The 19,530-nt window shown below is 38.4% G+C and overlaps 1 protein-coding gene across 2 annotated transcripts in view; it reads left to right on the top strand.

The window, feature by feature from the left end:
* The window catches only part of LOC145351154 (nuclear receptor-binding protein-like), a 95,407-nt gene that overhangs the window by 38,226 nt on the left and 37,651 nt on the right, over positions 1-19,530 (top strand). The window contains exon 7 of one of the 2 annotated variants that reach the window (XM_080200828.1): positions 12,250-12,273. The exons of the other annotated variant lie outside the window; for it this stretch is intronic. Coding sequence (XP_080056954.1) covers positions 12,250-12,273 — 24 coding nt within the window. The remainder of the gene's footprint in view (positions 1-12,249; positions 12,274-19,530) is intronic. 2 annotated transcript variants of the gene reach the window in all.

Genomic DNA, 19,530 nt, shown 5'->3' with positions numbered 1-19,530 from the left:
TTTAGTATTTGATGAACAAATTGCAACCATAAATTGTTAAAAATGCCCTTTCTCAGTAGTGTTAATACTGCAATCATGTGACAAAAATTGAACCTGCTGTGTATTCACACTAATGAGAGATAACGTTTTGTCTCTTAATATTTTGGAGAAAAGGTGAATAGATGGATTGGGTCATCCACTGATAACTTTTACTGCTCCTGTCTTCGTGATGGTACACTTGGACTTTTCATGGATGTCTGTAATGTTTCACAGCATAATCCAAGTGATCGTTCTTGTATGAGCCAAGTCAATGCCAGAGGCTGTTTTACCTTGGTACAGAGAGTTCAACCCTGCTGTATCTTGAAAACACTTTGTGCTGCCACCACCATGGCCAACTAACCCAACAAAAACCTGGAGTTGATCCTGAGATCTTCATGATCTTGTGGCTCTGTATACTCGGTGAGGGTGCTGTTATTCAAGACTCTAACCTAGTTTCTTCCAGAAAGTCTTGAGCTTTATACTCAATTTGGTGCATGTGAGGTTTTTCCTTTTTTTTCTGCCTTTTCACTTATATTCTTAAAAAAAAAACTGTCTAGTCTTCTTAGAAATCAACAACTGATTTAAATGCAAGAGAGACCGCAAACTGTCTGAAACGAAATAATATTCTTAAATTGTTTAAATTACTTTATTTGCTGGTGGTGCTCCCTGGGAAAGCAGAAGAGAAGGAAAACTGAATTGATTGCGATGGAGAGTGAACACTTGCAGCAAAACTTGTGCTATGACTAATTTAGGTTTATGTCACAGTGACCTTTGTGAGGACAATTCTTGACTTTTTGCTGTATTTTATATGCACAGTTCAATCAGGACATCATTATAATGGGAGTGAGTGAAAATGATGTATTGCATTTTATGCATGGCTCAATTATGCATTTGCGCATGGTCCTTCAGATTGCCCAAGGCCTTGAGGGAAAATCATAATATTGTCCATTTAAACTTCAATGTTAATAATGTTGTGAACAATTCACTTTTCATGGCCCAATTTTTTTTAAAATTTCAGCTTTGAGCAGCTGTTCAATATTTTCTCTACAATTGAAGTGTGATCTCTACATCTGTGTGAATCGTTTAGGTGAATAATGTTAATGCCTCTTTGTCAAATACGTAGTTTTGCAAATATGGTTTTGTCATTGGAAATTAGCTTTCTTGTGCAGAATATCAAAACTAAATCTTAAAATGTCAGTACTCTTAAGACAATAGACAGGGGGTACATCATACATACCATACCTTGTTCTACCTCTTTCCTCCAATTAATTCTGTTTAAGTAGATGCAGAAAAATAATCAACCGCTTAAACGATTACATGCAGTTTTGCCAGGTGATTAACCTTCACTAGGATCGGCCATGCAATTGTTATTGTTATACCAAGCAGTTATCAAGTCGGTAACTTTTGCACAACCACGATATACCCTTGCTCTTGAAAGGTCTTAGCCATGTGTAGAATGGCTGACTGCACAGCTGATGTGCGAACTGCAGGGTCTTTTGATTAAGATATTGTTACAATTGTTGCTTACTTACCCAGAGGCTGATGGGCAACGCCTCCAGAATATTGCCGATGCATCTGACAGTTCTGACTAAGGACGATGGTTTTTTGAACAGCTTTCAACTCAAGGCAACTTTAAATGATCAAATTCAAAAACCCTAATGTGGATGGGATTGAGGAAAGCTGCTGGTGTTGGTGAAATGAACTGAAATTTGCATTTAGTTGCTTCTTTGTGCCCCAATATAATTTCACCATTGTTGCTTAAAAAAATCAAACTAATTAAACAGCAGTGAAGCATTTGCTGTCTTTTTCTGGGCTGTAGACTCGAATGAGCACAAGTATTGTGTTATTTGTAGCTTTTGTCATACCTTCATACAGTCAGCATGGTTTTGTAGCAGGTAGGTTGTGCCTTACTAACCTTATTGAGTTCTTTGAGAATGTGACCAAAGAGGTGGATAGGGGTAAGGCAGTTGACGTGGTATATATGGATTTTAGTAAGGCGTTTGATAAGGTTCACCATGGTAGGCTTCTGCAGAAAATGCAGATGTATGGGATTGGGGGTAATCTAGGTACTTGGATCAGGAATTGGCTAGCAGATAGGAGACAGAGGGTGGTGGTTGATGGTGAATATTCGTCATGGAGTTCGGTTACGAGTGGTGTGCCTCAGGGATCTGTTTTGGGGCCACTGCTGTTTGTAATTTTTATTAATGATCTGGATGAGGATATAGTTGGGTGGATTAGTAAGTTTGCTGATGACACCAAAGTCGGAGGTGTGGTAGATTGTGAGGAAGAGTGTCATAGTTTGCAGGGTGACTTAAACAGGTTGCAGAGCTGGGCCGCGAGGTGGCGGATGGAGTTTAATGCAGAGAAGTGTGAGGTAATTCATTTCAGTAGGAGTAACAGATGTGTTGAGTATAGGGCTAATGGGAGGACTTTGAATAGTGTGGAGGAGCAGAGGGATCTAGGTGTATGTGTACATAGATCCCTGAAGGTTGGGAATCAGGTGGATAAGGTTGTTAAGAAGGCATACGGTGTCTTGGCGTTTATTGGTAGGGGGATTGAATTTAGGAGTCGCAGCGTCATGTTGCAACTGTACACAACTCTGGTGCGGCCGCACTTGGAGTACTGTGTGCAGTTCTGGTCCCCACACTACAGGAAGGATGTGGAGGCTTTGGAGAGGGTGCAGAGGAGGTTTACCAGGATGTTGCCTGGTATGGAGGGGAGGTCCTATGAGGAGAGACTGAGGGATTTGGGGTTGTTTTCGCTGGAAAGAAGGAGGCTAAGAGGGGATCTTATTGAAACATATAAGATGATTAGAGGTTTAGATAGGGTGGATAGTGATAGCCTTTTTCCTCGGATGGAGAAAGCTAGCATGAGGGGGCATGGCTTTAAATTAAGGGGGGGTAGTTATAGGACGGATGTCAGGGGTAGGTTCTTTACCCAGAGGGTGGTGAGGGATTGGAATGCCCTGCCTGCTGCGGTTGTAAATGCGCCTAGTTTGGGGGCGTTTAAGAGATCTGTGGATAGGTTTATGGACGAAAAGGGATTGGTTTAGATTAGTGGGTCAGTGTTTTTTTTTTAAAAAAAACTGGTCGGCGCAACATCGTGGGCCGAAGGGCCTGTTCTGCGCTGTAATGTTCTATGTTCTATGTTCATGACATTTCCATTGATCAAGTATAGCCCAGGATCATTGCTGTGCATTATTCTTTTAATTATCAGAACCCTTAGTTTATAGATAGTAAAGCAATGAAAGCACAGTTGTGGCTTTGATTCTTATGGCACATGAATATGTATGTCTAAGAATGTCTTTTGAAGACATTTTTAGCTCATTGTGTGTGTAACTGTAAACTTTTGACTGAACATATTTTGCCTCAATATGAGATTTTCTTCATGCTTGTTTTATTGATACTTCATTGCGAAGATTGCAAAATGTACACCAGGGCTAAGTAAATCATGAAAGAATGATTAGATAAATCAAACTTGAGATGAATTTCCTTGGATTGTAGGAAGTAAATGGAATGGAAGAGATAAGAGCTCCACTGTTACGGAATGATTTTTTTAAAAAATGAGAAATGGTGATTAGTATGCAGTTAGAATTTGAACAACAGGTGTATTTTGAGATTAAGCTGAGCAGAGCCAAGTTGAAAAATTAATATAGCATTAGCAAAATAAAAGTAAGAGGCTGGAGATGAGAATTGTGTTCAGACAAGTCCGTTGTTTAGGATGCATAACGGCCTTTGTTCTTGAGAGGTCAGCATGGCAAATATCAAAGCCAATCCTTAACAGGTATCTTAGTGCTGCTAAAATCTGTTCACCTTGATTTATCATTGTGTATGTATTCTGCTGGGCAATTAGTTCAGTACCGGTATCATACCAAGTAACATAAGAAATAAGAGGAGTAAGCCCATTGAACCTGTTCTGCCTTTCAGTAAGTTCATGGCTGATTAAATTGTGGTCTCAACTTCAACACCTACCTCCCTATAACCTATGACTTTGTTGCAGGTCAACAATCTGTCACTTCAGCCTTGAATACATTTAATACCCATTATTTGGGGTTGGAAAATTCCAAAGATTAATCGTCTGAGAAGAAATTCTACCTAATTTCCATCTTAAATGGAAAGATCCTGATTTTTAAAATGCCCCCTTGTTCTAAATTCCCTCATGAAGGGAAACATTCTCTCAGCGTCTATCCCTTAAAATAATACACATTTCAATAAAATCATCTCTCATTCTTCACAACTGTAAAGGCCAACCCATCCAAACTTTCCTTATAAAAGCCCTTCATTTCAGGAATCAACTTCAAGTCTTCTCTGAACTTCCTTCAATAAAAATATATTCTGCTTCCAGTAAGGTGACAAAAACTGTATGGAGTGTTGTCATTATGGACTCACTAATGCTCTGCACAGTTACAACAAGACTTCCTTGATTTTATACTCTGACACCTTTCAATAAAGGCTAACATTCCACACTTGCATGCTAACTTTATGATTCATGTACAAGGTCACAGAGATCCTTTCAACTGCAGCATTCTGCAGTCTGTCTTCATTTTGAAAAACATTTTGCTTTTCTATTCATATCAAAATGGACAACCTAATTTTCCCTACATTCTATTTTGTTGGCCAAATTTTTGCCTACTCGGGTAATCCATCTGCAGACTCTGTATCCCCCTCACAACATGCTTTCCCACTTATCTTTGTATAATTAAACTTGGTCACAGTGCATGCTAGAATTGTATGTAGTGAGGCATCAGCACTGATAACACAATTTGTCAACCTGAAAAATGACTTGTTTTATTTTCTGTTGGTTAGCGAAATCCATGCTAATATAGCATTTGCAATAACATGGGCAGTATCTTTATCCCAGTGACAGATGTTAGGTTGACTTAACTTTTTAGTTTCCTACTTTCTGCCACCTCATTTCTTGAAAAAGGGCATTACGATTGCAATTTTTCAAGACCCTGTCAGAAGCTATCTCTGTGCCTACTTTTTTTTAAGAGCCTCTAAAACAGAGACTGTGGTTCAGCCTTGAGTGCCAGTAGTTTTCAAAATACTTTTTCTCTGCTGAAAATTAAGTCCCTCCCCCTTTTTATTGCCTTTTGATTTCCTATTATGGATGCTTTTGTGTCTTCCACCGTGAAGACATCCAAAATATTGTTCAAAATCTGATTTCCAGCTTTCCATGATTAATTTCCCAGACTCATGCAAAGGGACCGTCATTTACTTTAACTACTCCTGTCCTTTTTATATACTTGTAAAATAACTTAGTTCTGTTATACATTTCTAGCTAATTGACTCCTTCTACTTTCTCCCTTTTTTGCCATCCTTTGGTTCTAAAGTTTTTCCAATCTCTCGTCTACAATGATCTTTGCAATATTGTACAACTTGCATTTTGATACCATCCTCACCTTAGCCACAGATGATACATTTTTCAGGTACAGTCTTTCTTTCAAAAGTCTCAATATTCAGTTGAGAAAAAGAATAATGGTACATTTTTCATGTATTCAAACATATTGTCCATTGAGAGAGAATAATGAAATATCTCAATCTGTCACCTTGTGATCTATTTTTCTAGTTCACTTTATCCTTCATACCTTTGTAATTGCCTTCATTTAGATACTTTCAGACCCAAATTCCTCATCTTCAAACTGAGTGTGAAATTCATTGTGTTAAAGTTCGCTCTTTCCTCAAGTATGCGTCATTGTGAGATAATTTACTAATCCTGTCACAGTGCGCATTACCAGGTCTAAAATAGCTTGTTTCCATACTCAATATCATGTGAAGTATCTGTTTACGGTGGCATGGCAAACCTGAGTTGATGATCGGCCGTTTATCAAGGGCATCATCAATTGAATCCTCTATGTCCAATCTGCGGAAATTGTTTGTTCTGACACAAAACAAACAGGTGCAAGGATAGAAATTGTAATTCATAATTTGGAGCAGGATTTATTATCAGTTCAAGACAAATGTAAAAGAACAGCAATTACTGAAAAATTGGAGAACTTCGGGCAGTTAATACTGAGACAGTGAAGTGAAGGAGTTAACTGAACATTTTGTTGGGCTTATAGGTAGACTGGAGAACATGTCTGCAGAGTTTGAGGCTTCACAACATTCAGATCTCATGAGTACTATGGCCAGTTTTAATCATAACACCTCAAAAAGATATGCTTGCAATAGGGAGGGTACATAATTCAGCAATGTTTTTTGTACTTTGAGTCTATGGCAATAGTAATAGTTCTTGAGAAGGTGGTGGATTGCCTTCCTGAACTGCTGCAGCTTTGGTCAAGACTTGTGTTGAGTGAGGAATTTGATTTTAATTTTGGTCTGGAGATTATGCAGCAACAGCAAATTATGTTTGAGTGAGTGCGTTTTGTGACTTGAAGATAATGGTTTCCGATGATATTCCTCATCTTTGAGATAGCTATTGTCGTACCGTGTTCTTTCATTAAGCTTAGTGAGTGAGTTGCTGTGGCGTGTATTGCAGTGTGCATGTGGTGAAGACACTGGAGGTTGAATATATAGAGAATAATGCTGAAAGGAGCAATTAGAAAAATTTTTAAGATCTATAGTTCATGAAGTAGGAAATTAGGAATGGTGAAAATCATTTTATGAACACTTAATTACTTCAATCCGTATTTGTACTTGTGTAATACTTCAGAAAAATGTGCCAAGTCACTTGAGATATAATGGGTCAAGGGAAAATATATAAATGGTTTTTGAAGCAGGGTGGGGGGTTGTAGCGTTCTGTATTTACTGAAGATGAACCATCTCAGCCCCTAGGCACTGCTGCAGGAGCTCCTCAGGGTAGTGTTCAAGGTCCAGCCATATTCAGCTACTATCCTTCAACATTGCATGCTGTTCAGTATCTGAGGAGCATGAATGATACTGAAGCTGTCCATCTTTGCATGCAGCAAGATCTGGATAACATTGAAACTTGGGCACATAAATGGGAAGCAATATTTGTGCCACAAGGGTCAGACATCTCCAACATGAGAGAATTGAACCATCGCCATTTGCATTCACTAGCATTACCATTACTGAGTCTCCCTACCATTAGTATACTGGGGGTTACCTTAAACCAGAATATTTATACTGTAGTTACAAGAACAGGTTAGAGGCTGTGAACTTTTGTCAGTAACTCGCTTGACTTTCCTGGCTTGTCTGCCACCTACAAGGCACAAGTGATGGAATACTTTCCACTTGTCTGGATGAGTACTGCTTCAACAATAATCAGACTATCCAAGACAGCTGTTCACTTGATTGGCACTTGCTCCGTCCGCTGCTAATGCACAGTAGGAACAGTGTGCATCACCAATGAGATGCAATGCAGCAAGTCACCAAAGCTGCTTCAACAACAACACCCTTCCAAACCTGTGATCTCTCACTTGGGACAAGGGCAGCTGATGCCTGGAAACATCACCACCTGCAAGTTCTTGTCCAAGTCTCTCACCATCTTGACTTGGAACTGTGTTGCTCCTCCTTCACTATGTTGCTATTCTACATCAAAATCCTGGAACGTGCTCCTTAACAGAATTGTAGCCATATCTTAAAATATAAGGATTGTAACAAAATGTGGCTCTCGCTGCCATCTTTTCAAGGGCGACAACTGGTTTGGCAATAAATACTGACCTTGCCAGTGATGCTTGCATCCCATGAATGAATAAAGCAAAAATCATCACGCAGCACAAGGAACTCTTCAAAATCACAGAATTGTGATGGTGCAGAAGGAGGCTGTTCGGCACATGTCCACATTGACTTTTGGGCCTGTTGTGACCTATTGTGTCTGTCAGCTCTTTGAAAGATCCATTTAATTAGTGCCACATACCTGCTTTCTTTCCCATCGCTCTGTACATTTTCAAATGTTTACTCAGTTCCCTTTTTGGAAGTTATTATTGAATTTGTTCCTAACACCCTTCCATGAATTGCATTCCAGATAAAAACAATTTGCTGTGCAAAATAATTCGAAATGCCTTCTGAATTTTTCACCAATTACCTTCCTCCAGTTGTTGATTCCCTTTGTAACTCTCAAAAAACTCTCAAAAAAAAAGTTTGAAAACCTATCAAAAGCTCACCTTTCTCTTTTCTGGACTAAAGAGAACCATCACAGCTTCTTTCTTCAAATAATTGAAATTGCTCATCTTTGTTATCATTCTAGTAAACGTCCTCAGTGTCTTCTCTAAAGCTTTGGGATTATCCTAAAAGTGGTGTCCCCAATTGAACATAATGTTCTAGCTGTGAACCAACCAGTGATTCATGAAGGTTTACCCCAACTTCTCTCTGTCTCAAAAAAGCCTAGAGCCCCAAATGTGTTTTAAGCAGCTTTATCAACTTCCTTCTGGTTTCTACTGAAATGGATCATTTTTCTGCAAACTGCCCAAAGGACAAATTGGTTTATCTTATTTTGATCAGCTAGGTTGTTTGGAAAGGTGGAAACCCATCACTAACTGAGTCCAATTCAAGCTTATTGAATTGTTTTCCAGAACATTTGTGTGGGGACTTCCATGAGTGTGCAGAATTATTGCTGAAGTTTTAATTAACTAAAACAGTACATTAAACTAGAGCTAATCACCATGGTGCTGAGTGCCTCTTCAGCCAGAGGCTCACGATCCATGAGAAATGCAGCCTGCAGAATTAATGTTCCAGTTTCTTGTGACAGAACCCTCTAGTTTTGATTAGTAAATCAGCCTGAGTCATAAACTTGTGCCTTGCTGCACAAGTGGGTTGTGAAAAGTTGGTTTGGTTCTGAGTTTGCAGTAGTCATATCATATCGGAGTAACTTTGACTGTCACCACACTTCCCACCTGGCCTGCCAAAAAATCTTATCTACCTTTGCTTGTATTGTGTTTAACTTTAAATGGCTTCTTCAGAATGGAAGTCACCAATCTATGTAAGATGTGTCACAAACTACAGATTAACTGGAGAATTTGTATGTTGAGTTTGGTTGGGTTTGCTGCAGAATTTCACCTTGAGGTGCCAATCAATTCTAAACTCTGCCCGTCACCATCCTCACCTGAGAAGATAAATTTAAATCTGTACAGTACTAGTACGATTCAAGGAACACGAGCAATGAGTGGTAACATGAACATTGAATGACATTTGTGGATTTAAGATTTTATATGTGAGACTGTGTGAATCCGAGAATAAGAGTGTTCTCATGATTTGGTTGGGATTGACGTACTCAGAAATCATCGGATCTTGTTATTAACAGACAATCTGCAACTTGATGGAGCAATCCTTATACGACACTCGCCATTGCTTCACTTCATTCTGACTAAATCAATCAACTTTTCATCTCCATGGTCTGAAAAGGCTGAACATTAATGAAAACATCCCACTGCTGTGACTGCCCAGCTTCAGTAGATAGCAGGCTGTTTATTGGACCACCTATCAATACAGCAAGCTCTGCTTTTAACCAATGTGGAAATTTTTGTTTTATTTTGTGTGCTGCATTGTAAATTTTCACAAAGTTCCCTTGCTGTTTTGGCAACAAGGTTTCCATTTCTACTCTTCCCTGGGGATTTTTGCTGGTTTAATGAACACTCCCTGAAATAACAAGTTGGGTTTCCTTGAATTGCAAAAATGTAAAAGGGAATCCATTCAGCACCTTTTTACAGTGGACTCTGCTTCCTTTTTGATGCACTTGTATAAAATTAAAACACTAATTTCATTCTGTTTCTTTTATGCTTTGACTTCATTTGACCACATGCTAGTTTCAGGTGGTGCTCACTCTGGCTTCTAGTGACTGGATGACAGCCAAAGACTCCTTTTAGATTTTGCCACCTTCCTTCATTGAGTTCTTTTGGATATTGCTTGGGAGCACCTCGCATAATACAGGGGTAATTAGAAACTTGAAGTCATGAACCCTGTATTGCTGTAGTTCTGATGCAGTGGGCTTGTACAGCAATCTGCAGGAAAACTCCAAGGCCTTGGATTCTGATGGTTTTGTTGCAAAGAAAATTTTGAAGACTCCGTTAAGAGAGGTGGTGCGGCAGCAAAGTCACTGGCAAATCGGACATGGGAAAGCATGGGAGTATGATGCTGAGATAACAATCAGCTGTGATCATATTGAATGATAGAGCAGGCTTCAAAGGCCAAATTATCCCTGCTCCTATTTTCCGTGTTCCTAGTAATTCAGAGGCTAATACTCTGGGGATGTGGATTAAAATCCACCCACAGCAATTGGTGGAATTTAAATGCAATTAATAAAATCTAGAATTGAAGGCTGGACTTAGTAATGGTGACCATGAAACTGTCATTGATTGTCATAAGAACCCATCACTAATGTCCTTTTAAGGAAGGAAACCTTCTATCCTTACCTGGTTTGGCCTATGTGTAATTCCAGACAGTATAGCAAAATGGTTGACTCTTAACTGCCCTCTGAAATGACCTAAGAAACCACTCCAATTGAGAGCAATTAGCAATGATGAGGGCAACAATACTGGCTCTGCCAGTGGCCTATCCTATGAAAGAATTTTTTAAAAGTCAAAATCTATTTTTGTCAGGAACCATGTTGAAAAACTGTTTCTGCAGTTTGCCTTTTGATATTCAAGGTGCCTGTGAAAATCTGGCTTCTTTTGAGGAACCTGTTAGGATTTTCAAATAGGGATTATAGCCAAATAATCCCATTGTTTTCTGGATAATTGGATGAAGTAATTCTTCAATGCCATTAGCCAGCATATCTTTACAAGGTGTTTGAGATCCGCAGTCAAGCAAAGTTGGCTCTTTGCCTACTTAGTCTGTTATTTGTTAGGTTGCTAGTTATCCATTTTGTTTTGTTGTGTGTGGAAGGCACTTAAGTGGAGTTCCATTTTACAGTAGCTGTTAAATGATGTACCCAATTTTAACTTCATTTCTCAGAGTTGAGATGCGTAACCTGGAGAAATGATTCTTCCAGTTAGTCAATGTGTACATTCTTGAGGTTAAGCAGTACCAACTGTAAATTTTTAACAAATCGATAATGGCAATTCTTTAATATGTTGCCCCAAAGTACAAGATGAAGTTTGTATACGGCTAGACTTCTCCAATAAATGGAAGCTATCACAGATAAACAGCCCTCAGCTCCTACAAAGATCAAATTTCAGTATCTTTGTTTTTTAAGTGGATAATCAAATACATTTCAACACTTCATTTTATGGTGATCTAATCCTATTCCTCCAGTTGCAGAAATGGGTGCTTATGTATTTATTGCCATGACGTCTTTGAGAGACGGGCTGAAGCTGGTAAATTGGACTTCAGCTTGCATTCTCGAATTTCTTAATTCCTTATAACTGATCAGATTTAGTTTCATTATTCCTTGTAATCTGTTTTTAAGGGCAGTTTGGGGCCTTCACATACTCCCACTCAGGTTGAGTATATTGTGCTGCAAGTCTACTTATCCAAAGGCAGAGGATTCTTATATGCAAGACCAACCTATTTTGAAGATATTAGTATCCACCTATCTATCGTTGGAATATTTTAGTTATAAGAAAGCTTTCAAGACATAGATGAGCAGAGAGATGTAGCAGTGAATTTAAAACTCATTTTCACATGTACAGTACCTATCTGGTTTTTTGCATGAGTTCAATGAAATTTCTGAACTTTAAATCCATTTTAAAATAGTCCTTTTTCAGATTGGAAATTTGGATGATTTTAATCTAACAAAACTTTAAAATTCTAATTATTGCAGAGTGCAATGAATTTGCATAATTGAAAAAAAATCCGTGCCCGCTCCACCCTTCATTAGTTTTTTGTAATTGACAAAAGGTGGCAATCCTAATGGTAGACTAAAACAAGTTATGTAAGAAATCTCTTTTTGACCTGGATTATTATGGTAAGTGATTTCCTCTTCGAGACAAGGGCCGGAAAATACATTGCTGTATGTAAACTTTTGTTCAGCTCACGTCAAAAACCATATGTTAAACAAAAGTGAGTTAAACAAGAGTATTGCACCAATATTTCATGTATCTCAAAGATTCCTCTTCTCCTTTTATCTCCCAATCCTTATCTTCTGTTTTTTCTATTCTTTTTCCCCTACCTCTTTCCACTGCACCTTCTGACCTAATTTTCAGCCCTGTTCTTTCTTTTCACTCCCTCCCCAGCCCACCATCATTTTTTTCATCTAGCTACAGTATAGGCAGTGTCTTGTTTGAAGCTTTCGGTGGTTCTAACCCAGCTGTTTGTATTTGCGAATGCTCGCTGTTCCATCACTCATCAATTTCTTGTTTTGTTTTCCCGCTTACGGCCGCTCTGTTGCGAACAGTCTTTCATAGGATATTTGCTAATGGTGAGATACTTCTCGGCTCCTGTGATGTGACTGTGTATTGTCATGTTTGTCTTAGCTTTTAAAATGTGCCAGTGTAAGCAATTTATGTTGGGAATGCTTAGCGGTCTTAGCTCTTGCATGAGTGCATGTGTTTACACTACAAAAGCAATGTTGGCTTTATATGGAGTTTGTCACCCTTGTGTTGTAGTTATAAAATTTAGTTGAGTTCCATGAAATGATACCTTACTGAGCTTTATTCTCTACATGAAGATGTTTGTGTGGCAAGTGACAATCTTATTGTAGAGTTAATTGTACAATAAAATGTGTTCTCAAATGAGAACTGGTTTTTTACTAACTTGTCAAACACGTAGGATAGAATATTATAATTGATTTGTTATAACGTTGCATTTATTTTAAGCAAATACTTGCACCAATCTCTTATGAGCTAGTGATCGGCCACCAGCTCACGCAGTGCTTAAAATCTTGCTTTTAACCACACTTCCCTTGAATTCAGCCACCTTGTAAAGTATCATTGAAACGTAACAGTGGCCATTTTGAAACAATAATGAGATTTGAAAAATTGGTTGGAGGAAGTCATTCCTACACGTACTAAGCACAAATCAATTTTCCACCACATATTCATTTAGTAATATGTTAGTAATCTATCTTTTCACCTACTGGTTATTTCAGGTCAGGAAGACTAAAGTTACTAAAATACATCGGTTTCAAAAATATTTTCTCTTATTTTATATTCTTGTCGACAATTCACCCTTACCTCTTCTAGTAAGCAGAGTAGAAGGCCCTTCAGAGAGGTGAACATTTGCCATTATCGTTGACAGTGGTGCAAGTTCCCTCAGTTGAATATTGTTCCATTTTTTTCTCTCTCTTTGTCATCCCTTAAGACCAAATTTGACTTAATATTGTGTTCTCTAACAAGTGACCTTGAAGTTCATTCACTGAAGACAGATTTACGTGACTGGTCTGAAATTCAAATCCAGGACTCTTTAGTTGTGAGTTAGTGCAGAGAAGGAACATTTGTGTCAAACTGTTGTCCAATCAGTTGATTTGAATCCATGTCGAGTGCAAGCTGGTACTATTTTGCTTCAGCTGACTTGGAATGTGAGTGCACACTCCTTGAATTCTGAAGGTTATGGGTTCAAACCTCATTCTAAGGACTTTGTCATGTAATGTAGATTGATATTTTAGTACAGTGCTACACAATCACATGAAACTGATACCCTGCCTGCCTATACAGGATGAGACAAAGTCCCACGACACCAATCCAAGAGCAGCACAGGAGATCTACCAGTGACCTGACCAACACAGATCCCTTAATCAACACCTCCAAAGAGAGATTGTCTCATTATTTATTTAATTTCTATTCCTAGGGCCTTACTTTGCATAACTGTCTAAAAACATGCAATTAAGCTAAGCAGCAGCTCATTAGCTGTGAAGTACTTTGAAATGTCCCATTGATGTGAAAGGTGCTGTATTAATGCAAGTTCACTTTCTTTAGAGAAAAAACTATTTCAAGTATAAGCCTTTGATTGGGTTGGCTAAGGGAAAGTGGTGGTTTATACATTCGTGGAGTTATTGGAGAGATTTTTCTGTTATCTTGATCGGGATTTCTATTTCAGTTACTGCCCATTCTTAGATGAAATCACAAGGACAGGGGCTGTCCGTGGCAGTTGTTGTCAATCATAGTCACCCAATCCTCGCACTGATTCATGATGAATTCTGATTTGAAAGCTGGTGGGAGAAATCTACTCCACTCATTTCCTTTGACAAAATCATTACCAGAGAAGACCATATTAATGGTCCTATTTAGTTTTAAAATATCTTCTTTGTGCTGTCTGTTAGCACGAAAGAGTCTTACAAATGTTGAAAGATTTCCACAGTTGATTGTTATATTTTTGAACTCATGGAAAAGAACTTTGCCTGTTGTTTGAAAGTACTGGCAGTTTGGTGTAGTATCAAAAAGGCTTTGCCAAACTTCAGTATGATCTTTGCAGCAGGCAATATCGACTGAATTCAAAATTAGTTATTAGAAATATAATGACAGTGTGAAAGTCAGCAATGACCCCCAGTTGTCTTTGCTGGATGGTCAGCACCAGTATGAATTGGCCACTTTGAATTGCTGTTAGTGACTTTGTAAACTGGATGAAACGAAGGATATAGCTAAATATGTATATTAAAGTAGATCCAGTTTGTCTTTTAATAGGAAGCTGCAAACCTTAGTTACTCTTTGCAAAGTTCCAGTCGCTAATTCTCTGCCTCTATTGATTCATCCACCAAACAATCTAATGCTTATTGTTCAGTTTTGGATTAAATCCAATCTAAATTAATTTGATCATTTTGATTTATCTTGTATCCCATTTTTATCTTGAGCAGACGAATGATGCAAAATAGTTCTAAAATTCCACATTTGAAAAACACCAGCTTTAAATAGACATCTGATCTGGAGAAACAGAAGACGCTGGAAATAGTTGGGGCACCATCTGTGGATAGAGAAACCAACTAATTGTTTCAGGTTGATAACTTAGATCAGAACTGGTGAAAGATCAAATATTAACTGTCTCTCTGCACAGATGCTTCCTGATCTGTATTTTCTGTTTTTGTTTCAGATTTTGAGCATCCTCAAACACCATTTTGTTTGTAATTTTCAAATTTTGCTTTCGACCATTGCAATGCATGTTTGGTTATCAATTGCCAAAATTGATACCAATAGAATTGCAATGTTATCTAATGTCTTCCTGTCTGTCCCCCTCCATCTTAGACCTTGTTAAAATCCTCCACCCATGTCCTCAGAGAATTTGTATTGATACAGCACTTTCCCAACCTCAATGTCCCAAAGTACTTTACTGCCAATTAAATACTTTGTGTTGTCATTGCTGTAACACAAGAAATATGATGGTCAGTTTGCAAGTTCTCTCCAGCTGCAATGTGATAATGACCAGGCAATCTGTTTTATGGTTGCATTGATTGAAGGATGAATATTGGACAGATCACTGGAACGAGCACACCTCTCTTTTTAAGATAATGCTACTGTTCACCTTGCCGGCTCTGCTATTGAAGTGTGAAACAAATAAGTTGACTGAATTTCCAATCCCTTGCATTATAATTGTAATTCCCTTGGTAGCATCTACGATAGTAGAAGTTAATATTGTTTGTGTGCCTGCACATCTCTGCTATTTAGTCTCCGATTCAGAGTGGTTAAATTCAAAGTCTTTATCAGTATTTTTGAGGGTAGAGAGGATTTGGTGGGCAGGGGGGAAGATTGCAGAAAGTTATGAAGTCTCTTACATGGTCTGGAAATGGTGCAGAGCTCCTTTTCAAGATTTTGAGTATAAGTTGTAAACGTTTATGCTCATGATTTTCACTGTCAGCAAAAGTCTTGCGTTGTCAGTTTGTTTCATAAAGTATGTGCCCTTTTGGAGAATACATATGATTAGTCAGTACTAATGGTAAATGAGTTTTTTTCCCGATTGATTTAAAAGGATATATATTTTGCAATATTTTTACCAAGAAACGAAAAAGAGGCACATAAATAGCCAAGTTCTTTCTAATTGCTCTCACTGATTTTTGCTTAAAGTTAGGGACGACATGAAGTACCAATTCATGTTTGGTTTGATCCCCCTGAATTTTTTTCCCCCAGCACTCAGATCTGAAGCTGTCTTCAAGTGCAATGAATGGTATTTGGGACAGGTACTGGACGGCTGAGGAGCTGTTCAAATAAGAATTGCTATTTCAAATGATTGGGAAGAAGATTAATAATTATTCTCAATCCTTTTCTCTTTGTACACAAAATGTACAATTCCTGTAAACCCTTCAAGATGGAAACATGCTGAGAGATGCAAGATTATAAACATGCAGTGGTGCCTGGTAATCTGTCCTATAGAATGGTTGTTATTTCTTTGTTTTAATATTATCCTTTAGTGATTTATTTGGCCAATCACATTAGTCGATTCTGTCTCTGGAAGGACACCAGTCAGCATAGTTTGCCTTGTCACAGTTGCTGGTACGTGGATTTGATGAGACTTGTTGATTCAGTATTTTTGTTTTGATTATTGTGCAAGTGTCCTGTTGAAGCTACTTGATAGCATGAAATGTAACAGTTGTCAGACCTCAATTTGTAGCAAATAATTGCTGAATCATGTCTTTATATTTTGAAAGTATTAAAGCTGAAGTATTTTTCTCAGTGTGATATTTTTTAATTTGATTTGTGTAATTTGAAACTCAGCAAAATGGGTCTAATTTCAGCCTGTTTTTTCCATGTGACTTAAACACATGATATGCCCTGAATTAAATTGAATTTGAAACACGTTTTAGGTGCTTGACGTATGAATCCACCCCTTTTGACATGGTCATGGTTACGGGGATAGAGTGGGGTTGTGGTGTGCTTGGGTAAGACGCTTTTTCAGGGAGTTGGTGCAGACTCAATTGGCCGAATAGCGTCCTTCAGCACTTTAGGGAATCTGTGAACCTATGGTCCTGGGGGCTCCACGAATATTTACTTGTCAGTCTTAAGGCACCCTTAGTTTTGATTTTATTTTTGCATTAGTGTTACCTGGCTTCATTTGACTTGAACAATAATCAAATAGTCCCTGAAGTTCTAAAGTATAGAAACAAAAAAAATTCCCATGTTAAATTTGAGCCAGTATCCTTCAAAGATGGCACTTCTCTCCTAAAAATTGGCATGAATCTACATACTTCAGGAGTTTCCTTGTGTTTAGACAGTGTTTTTGTTTTTGGCCCTAACACATTTTGATGCCGTATTTGGAAAGTTAAGAATGATTTAGTGTAGCATCATTGCTTTTTCTGCTGAATAAATATTAACCTTGTTTTCCCAGTCTGTGATGCATTAATCTCATCACTTTGTCCACTCAATCCAAGATCCAACTTCTGCTTGGTTGTCTTTCTCCTCGTTTCCCCTGTTGTTTTCTGTTTGCATTCTTCCTACTGAATGATCTCTAGAAGTGGGTATTATTTTTCCCATTGAAGAATTGCATGGAGAATCTGCTTTTTTTTTTAATTGGGATGGCACACATTGCAAGTGATGATGATTAAAACTGGGAAATGATGGGAGTGTATGGAAACAGAGCAGCTTCAGTAATTTAGAGGCATGGAACAAGATACAAAAGATGGAGAACAGGAAACAAGAAAAGCTTTAATCAGAGTTGAGAGGTTGTGGCATTCACTTCCAGGATTGCTGGAGACAAATTATGTCAATACTCGAGTCAGTTGGATAGATGAAAAGCATATTAGAACAAAGCAAGTAAATGTGATTAGGACTGTTTGCCTACATGGAGTGTTAATATTGACATAGAATGGCTGGCTGAATGGCCTGTTTCCCATGTTGTAGCTTCTGTGTATGTATAACCCGGTGGCTGTGAAGTGTCTATCAGTATTTCCTTTTTTTAATCACTGGATGTATTGATCTCTTGGTTATCCTGTACTGCACTTTTCATTCTGCAGTTTGTAAATGGGTACCAAACGGCACTAAATTCGTCAAATGTAATAGCAGTCAAATGTGATTATGCTGATTTACTTCGGGGTTTTATATATATTTTGTGTATATAATGAATTTATTGCTGGGTTATTTTGACTTGGAGTGGATTTAATTATGTGCAGCTGACTGCTAATTGATAGAGAAACATTTCCAACTGTTGGCCTCCAACTTGAGTACACACCAATGTACAGCAGTTAAATGTTGTGACCATGAATGAGTATATGCAGCCCTGCCACAGTTACACATTGTGCTGTACAGTTTAATTCTGAAATCCTATATCCTCCAACAAACTGAAGAACTTTGGGATATAAGTTAGCAGTAATAAAATGCTTTGAGTCAGTACAGCATTGGAGTTCATGTCAGTGTCAGAGACCCAGGTTCAATTCCCAGGTGATTGTCTGTGTCAAGTTGGCACGTTCTCCCTATTTCTGCCTGGGCTTCCTTTGGATGCTCCAGTTTCTTCCCACAGTCCAAAGATGTGTAGGTTAAGTGGGTTAGCTGTGATAAATTGACTCTTAGTGTCCCAGGATATTTAGGGGATGAGTGGGGTAAATGCATGGGGTTACAAGGATAGGACAGGGGTGGACCTGGGTAAGATGCTTTGTCAAGAGAGTCGGTGCAGGTTCAATGGGTTAAGTGGCCTCCTCCTCCTGCACTGTAGGTCACTGAGACCTTCTGACTGAATAAGATCTATTGTGTTTAGTGTTCCCTTAAATATTGAACAAGGAAAGGAGAATTGCTTATTTTATCAACTTATGAGGAAATTGTAAGTCATGATGCAGTGTTTAAACGGAAGGTTCTCTAAATTCCAAGGGTTCATCTTTTTTTCAGGTTGCCCTTTTGTCACTCCCTTGCTCCCAATTTTTGATTTATCCCTCATTTTGCCCCATTACACCCTAACGCAGTGTATTTTGTTGTTCTCCCTTGTTTCTGAAATGATTATGAAGTTAGTATCTAGTGTTCTGGCAGTAGTTGGTGATTGAACAGCAATCCATCTTATCAAATCCTTCAAGCTAAATGCCCTTGAACTAGAAGAAAATGTATTCTGTCAGGTTCTAATTTAAGCCATAAACTATGGCTGCGGTTTAATTAAATGAATCTCGACAGTGACAGTGCAGTAGCTTGCATTAAGTTCATAAATATCTTTATTCTTGTTCCCTCCTTGGATTCAAAAACTGAGGTACAGTTAACAAATGATATGCCAAAACTGGATCAATGTCCATATTGTAATTCTTCACACTCAAAGCTCTACAAGATCACTTTCAACCAAATTGCAATAGTGATAAAAGGAAGGTTGATGAGAAAAACATGACCAAAAACTTATCTATCACTTGACAGTTGTGGGTGGAGGTAAAGAACAGTAAGGGAAGGAAGATGCTGGTGGGTGTGGTCTATAGGCCCCCAAATAATAACTTAGAGGTGGGGCGGGCTATAAACAAGCAAATAAATGATGCGTGCAGAAATGGAATGGCAATAATTATGGGGGATTTTAATCTTCATGTTGATTGGTTGACCCAAGTCGCACGTGGTGGGCTTGAGGAAGAGTTCTTGGAATGCTGTTGGGATAGTTTCCTTGAACAGTGTGTGACGGAACCTACGAGGGAGCGAGCTATCTTAGATCTGGTGTTGTGTAACGAGGCAGGAAAAATTAGGGATCTTATTGTGAGGGATCCTCTTGGGACGAGCAATCATCGTATGGTTGAGTTTTTGATGCAGATGGAGGATGAGAAAGTAGGGTCCCGAACCTGTATCCTCTGTTTGAACAGAGG

Source organism: Carcharhinus amblyrhynchos, chromosome 12, assembly GCF_965287045.1.
Source record: "Carcharhinus amblyrhynchos chromosome 12, sCarAmb.v2.hapA, whole genome shotgun sequence".
Lineage (NCBI taxonomy): Eukaryota > Metazoa > Chordata > Chondrichthyes > Carcharhiniformes > Carcharhinidae > Carcharhinus > Carcharhinus amblyrhynchos.
This window is presented reverse-complemented; position numbering and strand designations above follow the sequence as displayed.